Source organism: Eubalaena glacialis, chromosome 18, assembly GCF_028564815.1.
Source record: "Eubalaena glacialis isolate mEubGla1 chromosome 18, mEubGla1.1.hap2.+ XY, whole genome shotgun sequence".
Taxonomy (NCBI): domain Eukaryota; kingdom Metazoa; phylum Chordata; class Mammalia; order Artiodactyla; family Balaenidae; genus Eubalaena; species Eubalaena glacialis.
The window spans coordinates 53,922,403-53,937,973 of record NC_083733.1 but is presented as its reverse complement, the minus strand read 5'-3'; the positions used below and the strand labels follow the sequence as shown (position 1 = coordinate 53,937,973).

The 15,571-nt window shown below is 38.7% G+C and overlaps 1 protein-coding gene across 2 annotated transcripts in view; it reads right to left on the bottom strand.

Moving 5' to 3' along the window:
- The window catches only part of LOC133078905 (zinc finger protein 461-like), a 30,978-nt gene that overhangs the window by 1,442 nt on the left and 13,965 nt on the right, over positions 1 to 15,571 (bottom strand). Inside the window, exon 4 of one of the 2 annotated variants that reach the window (XM_061174108.1) lies at positions 61 to 289. In XM_061174108.1, coding sequence (XP_061030091.1) covers positions 61 to 289 — 229 coding nt within the window. Of the gene's footprint in view, positions 1 to 56; positions 290 to 15,571 lie in introns of both variants that reach the window. The other variant, XM_061174109.1, reaches the window with a different exon arrangement.

Here is a 15,571-nt window from a genome sequence, read left to right as displayed (position 1 = left end):
CATTCTTTACATTCAAAGATTTTCTGTCTATTATAAAATTCCTGAGTGAACAAAATATGTTGGCTAAAAACGGGCATGTGTTCATGGTTGATAATAAATTGCCTGAAATAGCCCTTCTGTTTTCCCTGTTGTCTCTCAAACTGACTTTTGCATGCCCAAATATCTCTGAAAATGGATTTCTCAGGACTATGGCTTTTAAATGGTTCCATGATAGCCCATTGGGATGATTCTGTCTCATAAATGTTTCTTTTTGGAGATAACTTCTTGGACTCACACTTGGACACCAAGTCTGAAAGATAAGAAACACATTTTAATTGCTAGTTTTGTGTTACAAAAGAAATGAAATATCTCTGATAAAAAAATAGAGAGAATTGAAAATAATTCACGTAAGAAACGAAAGGCTTGGGGAGCTCTTAAATACCACCATGCAATTGAATGAAAATAGAGTAAGGAGAATGCAAAGAAATGAAAGCTCATGAAAGGAAAGTGAGGGAGTTAATTAACAAGTCAAGTCAGTGGTTCTGAAATTTTGATCCACTTCAGAATCACCTTGGGAATTTGTTGTAATTATGGGTGTTTACAAAACATTCTAGATCACCTGAATCAGAGTCTACGAGAGTCTGTATATTTTAACACTCTCCACCAGGCCAAAGGATTATGTGATATCTGCTAGTTGTCCCCAAACATCTATTATTCCCCTTTTGTACACTGATTGAACCCTTGGTTTTTAGTTGAGAACAGGCTGCCCAATATAAACATTGCACTTCCCAGGACCCTTTGCAGCAGAATATGCCATGTAACTGGATTGTGCCTAAAGAAATGCAGAAGTATTATGTAGTAGCTTCTGAGAACTTTTTTTTTTTTTTTTTTTAAATTTTTTATTTATTTATTTTTGGCTGCCTTGCTCTTCGTTGCTGCCGTGGGCTTTCTCTAGTTGCGGTGAGCGGGGGCTACTCTTCGTCACAGTGTGCGGGCTTCTCAGTGCGGTAGCTTCTCTTGTCGCAGAGCACGGGCTCTAGGTGCGTGGGCTTCAGTAGTTGTGGAACGCAGGCTCAGCAGTTGTGGCTTGCGGGCTCTAGAGCGCAGGTTCAGTAGTTGTGGCGCATGGGCTTAGCTGCCCTGTGGCATGTGGGATCTTCCCAGACCGGGGCTCAAACCCGTGTCCCCTGCATCGGCAGGTGGATTCTTAACCACTGCACCACCAGGGAAGTCCTGAGAACTTTCTTAAGAGTCAGCTTGCCCACACCCTATATCCGTTATTCTTCTGATTCCTCAGCAAAGCCAGCTGCAATGTGCATTTGATGTCATGTCTGTCACAGATGGTTTTGCAGAACAGAGTTGCCACTCCAGCCTGGACTTTAATGAAGGAGAAAATTAACCCTCTACATAGTTTAAACTACAATTATTTGGGGGTCTCTGTCACATACAGCCAAACCTATATCCAAACTAATACAGCCTTCCATTGAACTGTTTGAGACCAACAGCTACATAAAGCATTCTATGCTAACACAATTTATTTTTCCATTTTCCTAATGACGATCATTTGGGTTGTTTCCAGTTGTTGGCTATTATGGTTAGTACTGCTATCAACATCCATGCACATTTCTTTTGGTGGAAACAGGACTCCTTTCTGCTAGGTGTGAAATTACTGCATCAGATGATATGCATTTGTTCAGCTTCAGTTGACACTATGCAACAGTTTTCTAATTTACAATTCCATCAAACTCTAAAAGAGTTCCTGTTCTTCATATCCTCAGCAACACTTGTTATTGTCAATCTTCTTATATTTAAGCATCCTGGCAGATGTGTTGTGATACTGGATTGTGGTTTAATTTGTAATTTTGCAGGCTGAATACTTTGCCATATGTTTACTGGCCAACTGTATATCTTCTTTAATAAGTTGCCTATGGAGGTATTTTGTCCATTTTTTAATTTTTTTAATTTTTTGGGCAATAAAATACATATAAAATCCACCATTTTAACCATTTTGAAGCATACAATTCAGTAACTTATAGTACATTCCCACTGTTGTGCAACCATCCGATCTCTAATTCCAGAATATTTTCATCATGCCAGAAAGAAACCTCACACACATGATCATGTTCTATTCTCCTCCCCCCCCCGCCCCCAGCAACCACCAATCTGCTTTATGTCTCTGAATTTGTCAAGAAATTTCATAAATATGAAATCATACAATATGTGACCTTTTGTGTCTGTTCTCACTCAGTATGTTTTCAAGGTTCAATGATGCTGTAGCACGTACCAGTATTTCATTTCTTTTTATGGCTGAGTTATATTTTATTGTACAGATAACCATATTTTGTTTATCCATTCTCCAGTTGAGGGACATTTGGGTAGTTTCTGGGTTGTATTTTTCTTTTTGATTTGTAGGAATTCTTAATTTATTCTGGATATAACCAACTACATAATGCAAGTATCTTTTCCACTCTGGGGCTGGCCCTTTCGCTCTCTTAATACTATGTTTTGATAAACAGAAATTCTTAATTTTAAGGTAGTCTAATCCCAAGTTCATAAAAATATACTCATATAATCTTCTAGAAGCTTTTACTATTTTACCTTTCATATTTAGATCTATAATCCACCTAGTGTGAGGTAGAAATCAAGATTCTTATTTTTCAGTAGATATCAGCACCACTTACTGAAAAGACCATCCTTTCCCTGACTCTGTGTTATATCAAAAGACTTTGTTAGTCATTTTCTCTGTAATCCACTCCAATAAATATTTCAACTCCCATAGCTCTGTTGAAACATTTCTAGCTAAAGTAACTAACAAAATTACTTTACCAAAATCAGTACTCAAATGCCCGTCAACACTCTATTTGACTCATTAGTAGCATTTGACACAACTGATCAATCCCTTTGTTTCCTGTATACCATATTCTCCTGGTTATCCTCCTACCTCTCTACTTACATTCAGTTCCCCTTAATGCATTCTCCTCCACTTCCTGACCTCTAAATGTTGGAATGTCCCAGAACTCTGGCTCTGGCCAGCCCTCAATCTACACTCTTTCCCTTAATAGCAGTCTGGCTTAAATACCAATCATATAATGCTAAATCTTAAATTTATACCTCTAAAAAAATTTTTTTTAATTGCGATAAAATACACATAACATAAAATTTACTATCTTACCCACTTTTAAGTGTTTAGTGCAGTAGTGTTAAGTATGTGCACACTGTTGTGCAACCAATCTCCAGAACTTTTTCACCTTGCAGAACTGAAACTCTGTACCCATTAATAACTCCCCATTCTTCCCTCTTCCAGTTCCTGGCAACCACCATTCTACTTTCTGTTTCTATGGATTTGACTACTCTAGATACCTCATACCACTGGAGTCATACAGTATTTGTTGTTGTTTTTCTGAATGTGACTGACTTATTTCACTTACCATAACGTCCTCAAAGTTCATTCATGTTGCAGCATGTGTCAGGATTACACACACACACACACACACATACACACACACACACATCACCACCACCACCACATTTTGTTTCTCCATTTGTTTGTTGATGAAACCTAGATTGCTTCTACCTTTTGGCTACTGTATGTAACGCTGCTAAGAACATGGGTGTACAAGTATCTGTTTAAGTTTAAGTTGGTGCTTTTAGCATATATCCAGAAGTGGAATTGCTGGATCATATGGTAATTCTATTTATAATTTTTTGAGGAACCACCATACTCTTTTCCCACAGTGGCTGAACCATGTTACAGTCCCACCAACACAAGGGTTTCAGTTTCTCCACTGCCTCACCAATACTTGTTATACTTGTTTTTTGACTGTAGCCATCCTAATGGGTGTGAGGTGATATTTCACTGTGGTTTGGATTTGCATTTCCCCAGTGGCTATAGTTGAGCATAGTGTCATGTGTTTGCTGGTCATTTGCATATCTTTTTTGAAGAAATATCTATTCAAATAGATATAGAAATATCTAGAAATATAGAAATATCTAGAAAAATATCTAGAAATAGAAATATCTATTCAAATCCTTTTCTCATTTTTAAAATTGAGTAGGGGGGGTCTCGGCAAGATGGTGGAAGAGTAAGACGCGGAGATCACCTTCCTTCCCACAGATACAGTAGAAATACATCTACACGTGAAACTGCTCCTACAGAACACCCACTGAACGCTGGCAGAAGACGTCAGACCTCCCAAAAGGCAAGAAAATCCCCACGTACTTGGGTAGGGCAAAAGAAAAAAGAAATAACAGAAACAAAAGAATAGGGACGGGACCTGCACCAGTGGGAGGGAGCTGTGAAGGAGGAAAGGTTTCCACACACTAGGAAGCCCCTTCGCGGGCAGAGACTGCGGGTGGCAGAGGGGGGAAGCTTCAGAGCCACGGAGGAGAGCACAGCCACAGGGGTGCGGAGGGCAAAGCGGAGAAATTCCCGCACGGAGGATCGGTGCCGAGCAGCACTCACCAGCCCGAGAGGCTTGTCTGCTCAGCTGCCGGGGCGGGCGGGGGCCGGGAGCTGAGGCTCGGGCTTCGGTGCTAGCCGGGAGGGAGTCCGGGAAAAAGTCTGCAGCTGCCGAAGAGGCAAGAGACTTCTTCTTGCCTCTTTGTTTCGCGGCGCGCAAGGAGAGGGGATTCAGAGCGCCGCCTAAACGAGCTCCAGAGACGGGCGCAAGCCGCAGCTATTAGCGCGGATCCCACAGCAACAGGAGCGCAGAGGGAAAAACAGAGAGATTCCCTCACAGAGGCTCGGCGCCGAGCAGCACTCACCAGCCCGAGAGGCTTGTCTGCTCACCCGCCGGGGCGGGCGGGGGCTGGGAGCTGAGGCGCGGGCTTCGGTCGGATCGCAGGGAGAGGACTGGGGTTGGCGGCGTGGACACAGCCTGAAGGGGTTAGCGCACCACAGCTAGCCAGGAGGGAGCCCGAGAAGAAGTCTGCAGCTGCCGAAGAGTCAAGAGACTTTTTCTTGCCTCTTTGTTTCGCGGCGCGCAAGGAGAGGGGATTCAGAGCGCCGCCCAAACGAACTCCAGAGACGGGCGCGAGCCGCGGCTATCAGCGCGGACCCCAGAGGCAGGCGCGAGCTGCGGCTATCAGCGCGGACCCCAGAGGCGAGTGCGAGCCGCGGCTATCAGCACGGACCCCAGAGACGGGCGCGAGCCGCGGTTATCAGCGCGGACCTCAGAGACGGGCATGAGATGCTAAGTCTGCTGTTGCCGCCACCAAAAAGCCTGTGTGCGAGCACAGGTCACTCTCCACACCACCCCTCCCGGGAGCCAGTGCAGCCCGCCACGGCCAGGCTCCCGTGATCCGGGGACAACTTCCCCGGGAGAACGCACGGCGCGCCTCAGGCTGCTGCAACGTCACGCCGGCTTCTGCCTCCACAGGCTCGCCCCGCCTCCTCCGTACCGCTCCCTCCCCCCGGCCTGACTGAGCCAGAGCCCCCGAATCAGCTGTTCCTTTAAACCCGTTCTGTCTGGGCAGGGAACAGACGCCCTCAGGCGACCTACATGCAGAGGCGGGTCCAAATCCAAAGCTGAACCCCGGGAGCTGTGCGAACAAAGAAGAGAAAAAAGGGAAATCTCTCCCAGCAGCCTCAGAAGCAGCGGATTAAAGCTCCACAAACAACTTAATGTGCCTGCATCTGTTGAATACCTGAATAGACAACGAATCATCCCAAATTTAGGAGGTGGACTTTGGGAGCAGGATATATTAATTTTTCCCCTTTTCCTTTTTTTGTGAGTGTATATGTGTATGCTTCTGGGTGAGATTTTGTCTGTATAGCTTTGCTCTCACCGTTAGTCCTAGGGTTAGGTCCGTCCGTTTTTTGTTTTTTTTTTTACTTAAAAATTTTTTTTTCCCTAATAAAGGTTTTCTTAATAATTTTTTCCTTATTTTCTATTTTTAAAAAATTTTTAAAAAAATTTTTAATGAGTTTTTTCATATTTTTTATTTTAAAAAATTAAAAAATTTTTTTCATAATTTTTTTCTTATTTTTTCTTATAAAAAATTAATAAATCTATTTTTAAAAATTAAAAAAAATTTTTTCATAATAAATTTATTCTTAATAATTTTTTTTCTTATTTTTTGTTATAATAGCTTTATTTTATTTTATTTTATCCTCTTTCTTTCTTTCTATTTTTTCTCCCTTTTATTCTGAGCCGTGTGGATGAAAGGCTCTTGGTGCTCCAGCCAGGCATCAGGGCTGTGCCTCTGAGGTGGGAGAGCCAACTTCAGGACACTGGTCCACAAGAGACCTCCCAGCTCCACGTAATACCAAACGGCGAAAATCTCTCAGAGATCTCCATCTCAACATCAAGACCCAGCTTCACTCAACAACCAGCAAGCTACAGTGCTGGACACCCTATGCCAAACAACTAGCAAGACAGGAACACAGCCCCATCCATTAACAGAGAGGCTGCCTAAAATCATAATAAGGCCACAGACACCCCAAAACACACCACCAGACATGGACGTGCCCACCAGAAAGACAAGATCCAACCTCATCCACCAGAACACAGGCACTAGTCCCCTCCACCAGGAAGCCTACACAACCCACTGAACCAACCTTAGCCACTGGGGACAGATACCAAAAACAATGGGAACTACGAACCTGCAGCCTGTGAAAAGGAGACCCCAAACACAGTAAGATAAGCAAAATGAGAAGACAAAAAAACACACAGCAGGTGAAGGAGCAGGGTCAAAACACACCAGACCTAACAAATGAAGAGGAAATAGGCAGTCTACCTGAAAAAGAATTCAGAATAATGATAGTAAAGATGATCCAAAATCTTGGAAATAGAATAGACAAAATGCAAGAAACATTTAACAAGGACGTAGAAGAACTAAAGAGGAACCAAGCAACGATGAAAAACACAATAAATGAAATTTAAAATACTCTAGACAGGATCAATAGCAGAATAACTGAGGCAGAAGAACGGATAAGTGACCTGGAAGATAAAATAGTGGAAATAACTACTGCAGACCAGAATAAAGAAAAAAGAATGAAAAGAGCTGAGGACAGTCTCAGAGACCTCTGGGACAACATTAAACGCACCAACATTCGAATCATAGGGGTCCCAGAAGAAGAAGAGAAAAAGAAAGGGACTGAGAAAATATTTGAAGAGATTATAGTTGAAAACTTCCCTAATATGGGAAAGAAAATAGTTAATCAAGTCCTGGAAGCACAGAGAGTCCCATACAGGATAAATCCAAGGAGAAACACACCAAGACACATATTAATCAAACTATCAAAAATTAAATATAAAGAAAACATGTTAAAAGCAGCAAGGGAAAAACAACAAATAACACACAAGGGAATCCCCATAAGGTTAACAGCTGATCTTTCAGCAGAAACTCTGCAAGCCAGAAGGGAGTGGCAGGATATACTTAAAGTGATGAAGGAGAAAAACCTACAACCAAGGTTACTCTACCCAGCAAGGATCTCATTCAGATTTGATGGAGAAATTAAAACCTTTACAGACAAGCAAAAGCTGAGAGAGTTCAGCACCACCAAACCAGCTTTACAACAAATGCTAAAGGAACTTCTCTAGGCAAGAAACACAAGAGAAGGAAAACACCTACAATAACAAACCCAAAACATTTAAGAAAATCGGAATAGGAAAATACATATCGACAATTACCTTAAATGTAAATGGATTAAATGCTCCCACCAAAAGACACAGACTGGCTGAATGGACACAAAAACAAGACCCATATATATGCTGTCTACAAGAGACCCACTTCAGACCTAGAGACACATACAGACTGAAAGTGAGGGGATGGAAAAAGATATTCCATGCAAATGGAAATCAAAAGAAAGCTGGAGTAGCAATTCTCATATCAGACAAAATAGACTTTAAAATAAAGACTATTACAACAGACAAAGAAGGACACTATATAATGATCAAGGGATCGATCCAAGAGGAAGGTATAACAATTGTAAATATTTATGCACCCAACATAGGAGCACCTCAATATATAAGGCAAATACTAACAGCCATAAAAGGGGAAATCGACAGTAACACAATCATAGTAGGGGACTTTAACACCCCACTTTCACCAATGGACAGATCATCCAAAATGAAAATAAATAAGGAAACACAAGCTTTAAATGATACATTAAACAAGATAGACTTAATTGATATTTATAGGACATTCCACCCAAAAACAACAGAATACACATTTTTCTCAAGTGCTCATGGAACATTCTCCAGGATAGATCATATCTTGGGTCACAAATCAAGCCTTGGTAAATTTTAAAAAATTGAAATCGTATCAAGTATCTTTTCCGACCACAACGCTATGAGACTAGATATCAATTACAGGAAAAGATCTGTAAAAAATACAAACACATGGAGGCTACACAATACACTACTTAATAACGAAGTGATCACTGAAGAAATCAAAGGGGAAATCAAAAAATACCTAGAAACAAATGACAATGGAGACACGACGACCCAAAACCTATGGGGTGCAGCAAAAGCAGTTCTAAGAGGGAAGTTTATAGCAATACAAGCCTACATCAAGAAACAGGAAACATCTCGAGGAAACAACCTAACCTTGCACCTAAAGCAATTAGAGAAAGAAGAACAAAAAAACCCCAAAGCTAGCAGAAAGAAAGAAATCATAAAGATCAGATCAGAAATAAATGAAAAAGAAATGAAGGAAACAATAGCAAAAATCAATGAAACTAAAAGCTAGTTCTTTGAGAAGATAAACAAAATTGATAAACCATTAGCCAGACTCATCAAGAGAAAAAGGGAGAAGACTCAAATCAATAGAATTAGAAATGAAAAAGGAGAAGTAACCACTGACACTGCAGAAATACAAACGATCATGAGAGATTACTACAAGCAACTCTATGCCAATAAAATGGACAACCTGGAAGAAATGGACAGATTCTTAGAAATGCACAACCTGCCGAGACTGAACCAGGAAGAAATAGAAAATATGAACAGACCAATCACAAGCACTGAAATTGAAACTGTGATTAAAAATCTTCCAACACACAAAAGCCCCGGACCAGATGGCTTCACAGGCGAATTCTATCAAACATTTAGAGAAGAGCTAACACCTATCCTTCTCAAACTCTTCCAAAATATTGCGGAGGGAGGAACACTCCCAAACTCATTCTACGAGGCCACCATCACCCTGATACCAAAACCAGACAAAGATGTCACCAAGAAAGAAAACTACAGGCCAATATCACTGATGAACATAGATGCAAAAATCCTCAACAAAATACTAGCAAACAGAATCCAACAGCACATTAAAAGGATTATACACCATGATCAAGTGGGGTTTATTCCAGGAATGCAAGGATTCTTCAATATACACAAATCAATCAACGTGATACATCATATTAACAAACTGAAGGAGAAAAACCATATGATCATCTCAATAGATGCAGAGAAAGCTTTTGACAAAATTCAACACCCATTTATGGTAAAAGCCCTGCAGAAAGTAGGCATAGAGGGAACTTTCCTCAACATAATAAAGGCCATATATGACAAACCCACAGCCAACATTGTCCTCAATGGTGAAAAACTGAAACCATTTCCACTAAGATCAGGAACAAGACAAGGTTGCCCACTCTCACCACTATTATTCAACATAGTTTTGGAAGTGTTAGCCACAGCAATCAGAGAAGAAAAAGAAATAAAAGGAATCCAAATTGGAAAAGAAGAAGTAAAGCTGTCACTGCAGATGACATGATACTATACACAGAGAATCCTAAAGATGCTACTAGCAAACTACTAGACCTAATCAATGAATTTGGTAAAGTAGCAGGATACAAAATTAATGCACAGAAATCCCTTGCATTCCTATATACTAATGATGAAAAATCTGAAAGTGAAATTAAGAAAACACTCCCGTTTACCATTGCAACAAAAAGAATAAACTATCTAGGAATAAACCTACCTAAGGAGACAAAAGACCTGTATGCAGAAAATTATAGGACACTGATGAAAGAAATTAAAGATGATACAAATAGATGGAGAGATATACCATGTTCTTGGATTGGAAGAATCAACATTGTGAAAATGACTCTGCTACTCAAAGCAATCTACAGAGTCAATGCAATCCCTATCAAACTACCACTGGCATTTTTCACAGAACTAGAACAAAAAATTTCACAATTTGTATGGAAACACAAAAGACCCCGAATAGCCAAAGCAATCTTGAGAACGAAAAATGGAGCTGGAGGAATCAGGCTCCCTGACTTCAGACTATATTACAAAGCTACAGTAATCAAGACAGTTTGGTACTGGCACAAAAACAGAAATATAGATCAATGGAACAGGATAGAAAGCCCAGAGATAAGCCCACGCACATATGGTCACCTTATCTTTGATAAAGGAGGCAAGCATATACAGTGGAGAAAAGACAGCCTCTTCAATAAGTGGTGCTGGGAAAATTGGACAGGTACATGTAGAAGTATGAAATTAGAACACTCCCTAACACCATACACAAAAATAAACTCAAAATGGATTAAAGACCTAAGTGTAAGGCCAGACACTATCAAACTCTTAGAGGAAAACATAGGCAGAACACTCTATGACATAAATCACAGCAAGATCCTTTTTGACCCACCTCCTAGAGAAATGGAAATAAAAACACAAATAAACAAATGGGACCTAATGAAACTTAAAAGCTTTTGCACAGCAAAGGAAACCATAAACAAGACCAAAAGACAACCCTCAGAATGGGAGAAAATATTTGCAAATGAAGCAACTGACAAAGGATTAATCTCCAAGATTTACAAGCAGCTCATGCAGCTCAATAACAAAAAAACAAACAACCCAATCCAAAAATGGGCAGAAGACCTAAATAGACATTTCTCCAAAGAAGATATACAGATTGCCAACAGACACATGAAAGAATGCTCAACATCATTAATCATTAGAGAAATGCAAATCAAAACTACAATGAGGTATCATCTCACACCGGTCAGAATGGCCATCATCAAAAAATCTAGAAACAATAAATGCTGGAGAGGGTGTGGAGAAAAGGGAACACTCTTGCACTGTTGGTGGGAATGTAAATTGATACAGCCACTATGGAGAACAGTATGGAGGTTCCTTAAAAAACTAAAAATAGAACTACCATACGACCCAGCAATCCCACTACTGGGCATATACCCTGAGAAAACCATAATTCAGAAAGAGTCATGTACCAAAATATTCATTGCAGCTCTGTTTACAATAGCCAGGACATGGAAGCAACCTAGGTGTCCATCATCGGATGAATGGATAAAGAAGATGTGGCACATATATACAATGGAATATTACTCAGCCATAAAAAGAAATGAAATGGAGGTATTTGTAATGAGGTGGATGAAGTTAGAGTCTGTCATACAGAGTGAAGTAAGTCAGAAAGAGAAAAAGAAATACAGTATGCTAACACATATATATGGAATCTAAGGAAAAAAAAAAAAAAAAAAAGGTCATGAAGAACCTAGTGGCAAGATGGGAATAAAGATATAGACCTACTAGAGAATGGACTTGAGGATATGGGGAGGGGGAGGGGTGAGATGTGACAGGGTGAGAGAGTGTCATGGACATATATACACTACCAAATGTAAAATAGATAGCTAGTGGGAAGCAGCCGCATAGCACATGGAGATCAGCTCGGTGCTTTGTGACCACCTAGAGGGGTGGGATAGGGAGGGTGGGAGGGAGGGAGATGCAAGAGGGAAGAGATATGGGAACATATGTATATGTATAACTGATTCACTTTGTTATAAAGCAGAAGCTAACACACCATTGTAAAGCAATTATACTTCAATAAAGATGTTTAAAAAAAAAAAAAAAAAAAAAAGAAAGACAACAAGAAAATCTCCAAACACCTCCAAATAACACACTTCTAAATAATCTATGGGTGAAATTAAAAGTCTCAAAGAAAAAAATTTTTTGAAGGATTATAAGGACATGTATATCCTTTATATACATAGATACATATATATATAATTATATATAGATAATCCACCATAATGATAATAAGAACACCACATATAACTTTACACTCATAACTTTGACAACTTAGAAGAAATGTACCAATTCCTTGAAAATCACAAACTACCAAAACTCAGCCAAGATGAAATAGGTAATCTGAATAGTCCTATAACTATTATAGAAATGGAATTTATAATTTAAAAGAAATCCTGAAAAAAGAAATATCCAGGTCCAGATGGTTTCACTGGTGAATTTTACCAAACATTCACATCAATTTCTTCCAAGAAAGGATGAAAAGGGAACACTTCCCAACTTACTTTATGAGGCCATTATTATTCTTATACCAAAACCAGGCAAAGGCAGCATGCACACGCACACGCGCACACACACACACACACACACACACAAAGAGAAAACTACAGGCCAGTATCTCCCATGAACTTAGATGAAAAAATCCTGAATTAAATTTTACCAATCAAATCCAGAAGTGAATAAAAGGAATAATATATCATGACTAAGTGGAATTTTTACAGGTGTGAAAGGCTGATTCTGCATTCAAAAATCAATGTAATCCATCATACCAACAACTAAGAAGAAAAATCACATGATCATATTAACATTCATTAAAAAAAAACCCTCAGGGCATTAAAAAGAGAGGGGACCTTCCTCAACCTCATAAACAGCATATACAAAAAATCTACTGCTAACATCATACTTAATGGCAAAAGACCTTACCCCTGAATGCTTTCCCTCTACAATTAAGAAAAGGTGCAAGGATGTCCACTATTACCACTCTTATCCAACACAGAACATATTTCTAGCCAACAAAAAGGCAAGAAAAAGAAATGGCATAGATTGGAAAAGGAAAAAAAAAAAGCTTCTATTTGCAGATTATATGATTGTCTACAAGAATGAATCTACAAGGAAAAATTAGTACTAGTTAGTGTTAGTACTAACGAGTACTAATAAGTGCATTGAGTAACGTCATAGAATACAAGATTAACATACAAAATTGGCTGAATTTCTGTACACTGACAATGACCAAAGAGAAACCAAAATAAAAATGCAATACCACTTACAAATGCTCCAAGACTAAAAAAAAGAAATACTTAGGTAAAAAATTAACAAAACATGTACAGATAATATATGATGAAAATTATAAAATGCTAATAAAAGAAATCAAAGGAAAAAAACTTGGAGAAATGCTGTGTTCATGGATTGGAAGACTCAACAGAGTAAAGATGTTAATTCTCTAATTTCATCTACAGATTTAACATAATTCCTATTTAAAGCTCAGCAAGTTTTTTTTTGTACATAGAGACAAGCTTATTCTAAAATTTATATGCAAAGAAAAAGGCCCCAAGGATAGCCTTTATAAAATAATAAAGTGGGAAGAATCACGCTTTCCAATATTAAGGCTTACTATATAACTGCTGTAATCAAAAGTATGGTACTAGCAGAGGAATAGTTACAAAGATCAATGGTACAGAACATAGATCTCACAAATGGAGCCACACAAATGTGCTCAACTAATTTCTGATAACGGTGAAAAAGCAACTCAATGGAGGAGGGATAAAACTTGTTGAAAAAAATGGTGATGGAGAATTAGACATCCATAGGCAAAAAGATAAACCTTGACCTGAAGTCTCACATCTTCTACAAAAAGGTACTCAAATGCGAACATATGTATATGTATAACTGATTCACTTTGTTATAAAGCAGAAACTAACACACCATTGTAAAGCAATTATACTCCAATAAAGATGTTTAAAAAAAAAAAAAAGGTACTCAAAATGGATTACAGATTTAAATGGAAAATGTAAAACTATAAAACTTCTAGAAAAAAACATAAGAGAAAATCTTTAGGACCTAGAACTAGGTGGTGTTCTTAGACTTAACACCAAAACCCAAAAACAAACAAAAAACAACAACAACAAAACCCCCTAACAATTCATAAGATTAAAAAGTGAATGAAGGCTAGACTTCATCAAAATTAAACTTTTCTCTGCAAAAGACCCTGTTAAAAGGATGAAAACACAAATTATAGACTTGGAGAAATTATTTCTTTAAGTCACATATCCAACAAAGCCCTATCTATTGGGTTGGCCAAAAAGTTCCTTAGGTTTTTAAGTAAAAATAAAAGACACATTTTTCATTTTCACCAAGAACTTTATTGAACAACGTATTCACCGTTTTGTTCCACTACCTTCTGCCATTTTTCAGGCAACTTCATAATTCCATCTTCCCAAAACTTTTTATCTTTTTGAGCAAAGAACTGTTCCAGGTGCCTTTTACAGCCTTCCAGGGAATTGAAATTTTTTCCATTAAGGGAATTTTGTAAAGACTGAAATCAATGGAAATCCGAAGGTTCAATGTCTGGTGAATACGGTGGATGAATCAGAACTTCCCAGCCAAGCAGTAACAAGTTTTTGCCTGGTCATCAAAGAAACATGCAGTCTTGTGTTATCCTGATGAAAGATTATACGTTTTCTGTTGACTAATTCCAGACGGTTTTCATTGAGTGATGCTTTCAGTTGGTCTAATTGGGAGCAGCATTTGTTGGAATTAATCGTTTGGTTTTCCAGAAGGAGCTCATAATAGAGGACTCCCTTCCAATCCCACCATATACACAACATCACCTTTTTGGATAAAGACCGGCCTTTGGTGGTTCACTTCACTTGCCCCATGATCTCTTTCATTCCACATTATTGTACAGTATATATTTTCCATTGCCCGACACAATTTGTTTTAAAAACAGAACGTTTTCATTACGTTTAAGTAGAGAATCGCATGCGGAAATACGGTCAAGAAGGTTTTTTTCGCTTAACTTATGTGGAACCCAAACATCAAAGTGATTTACATAACCAGGCTGGTGCAAATGATTTTCAACGCTTGATTTGGATATTTTGAGTATGTCGGCTATCTCCCATGTGGTGTAACGTTGATTGTTCTCAATTAATGTCTCGATTTGATTGCTATCAACTTCAACTGGTCTACCTGACTGTGGAGCATCATCCAGTGTGAAATCTCCAGCACGAAACTTTGCAAACCACTTTTGTCACGTTCGATCAGTCACAGCACCTTCTCTATACACTGCACAAACCTTTTTTGCATTTCAGTTGTGTTTTTACTTTTCTGGAAATAATAAGGCATAATATGCCAAAAATGTTGCCTCTTTTCTTCTATCTTCAATATCAAAATGGCTACACAAAAATTCACCAATTTTAATTTTTTTAAAAAATGTACTCTGATATGACAGGTATCACAATACAATCTAACAAAATTGTTTCGAATGAAGTTAAAGACAACTAAGCGCACTAGAACCATCTTACAGAAAAAACCGAACTGTTTGGCCAACCCAAAAGAATACATAAAGAACTTTGAAAACTCAACAGCAAAAAACCCAAACAATCAAATCATAAAAGGCAAAAGACATGAACAGACATTTCACTGAAGAGGATACACAGATGGCAAATAAACATGATTTTCTATTAAGGAAATTCAAATAAAAACCATAATGAAATATCATTACCCACCTATCAGAATGGGTAAAATGAAAACCTGATAACACCAAGTGCTGACTAGGATTCAGTGAAATGCATCATTCATACACTGCTGGTGTTTGGCAGTTCCTTTCAAAACTA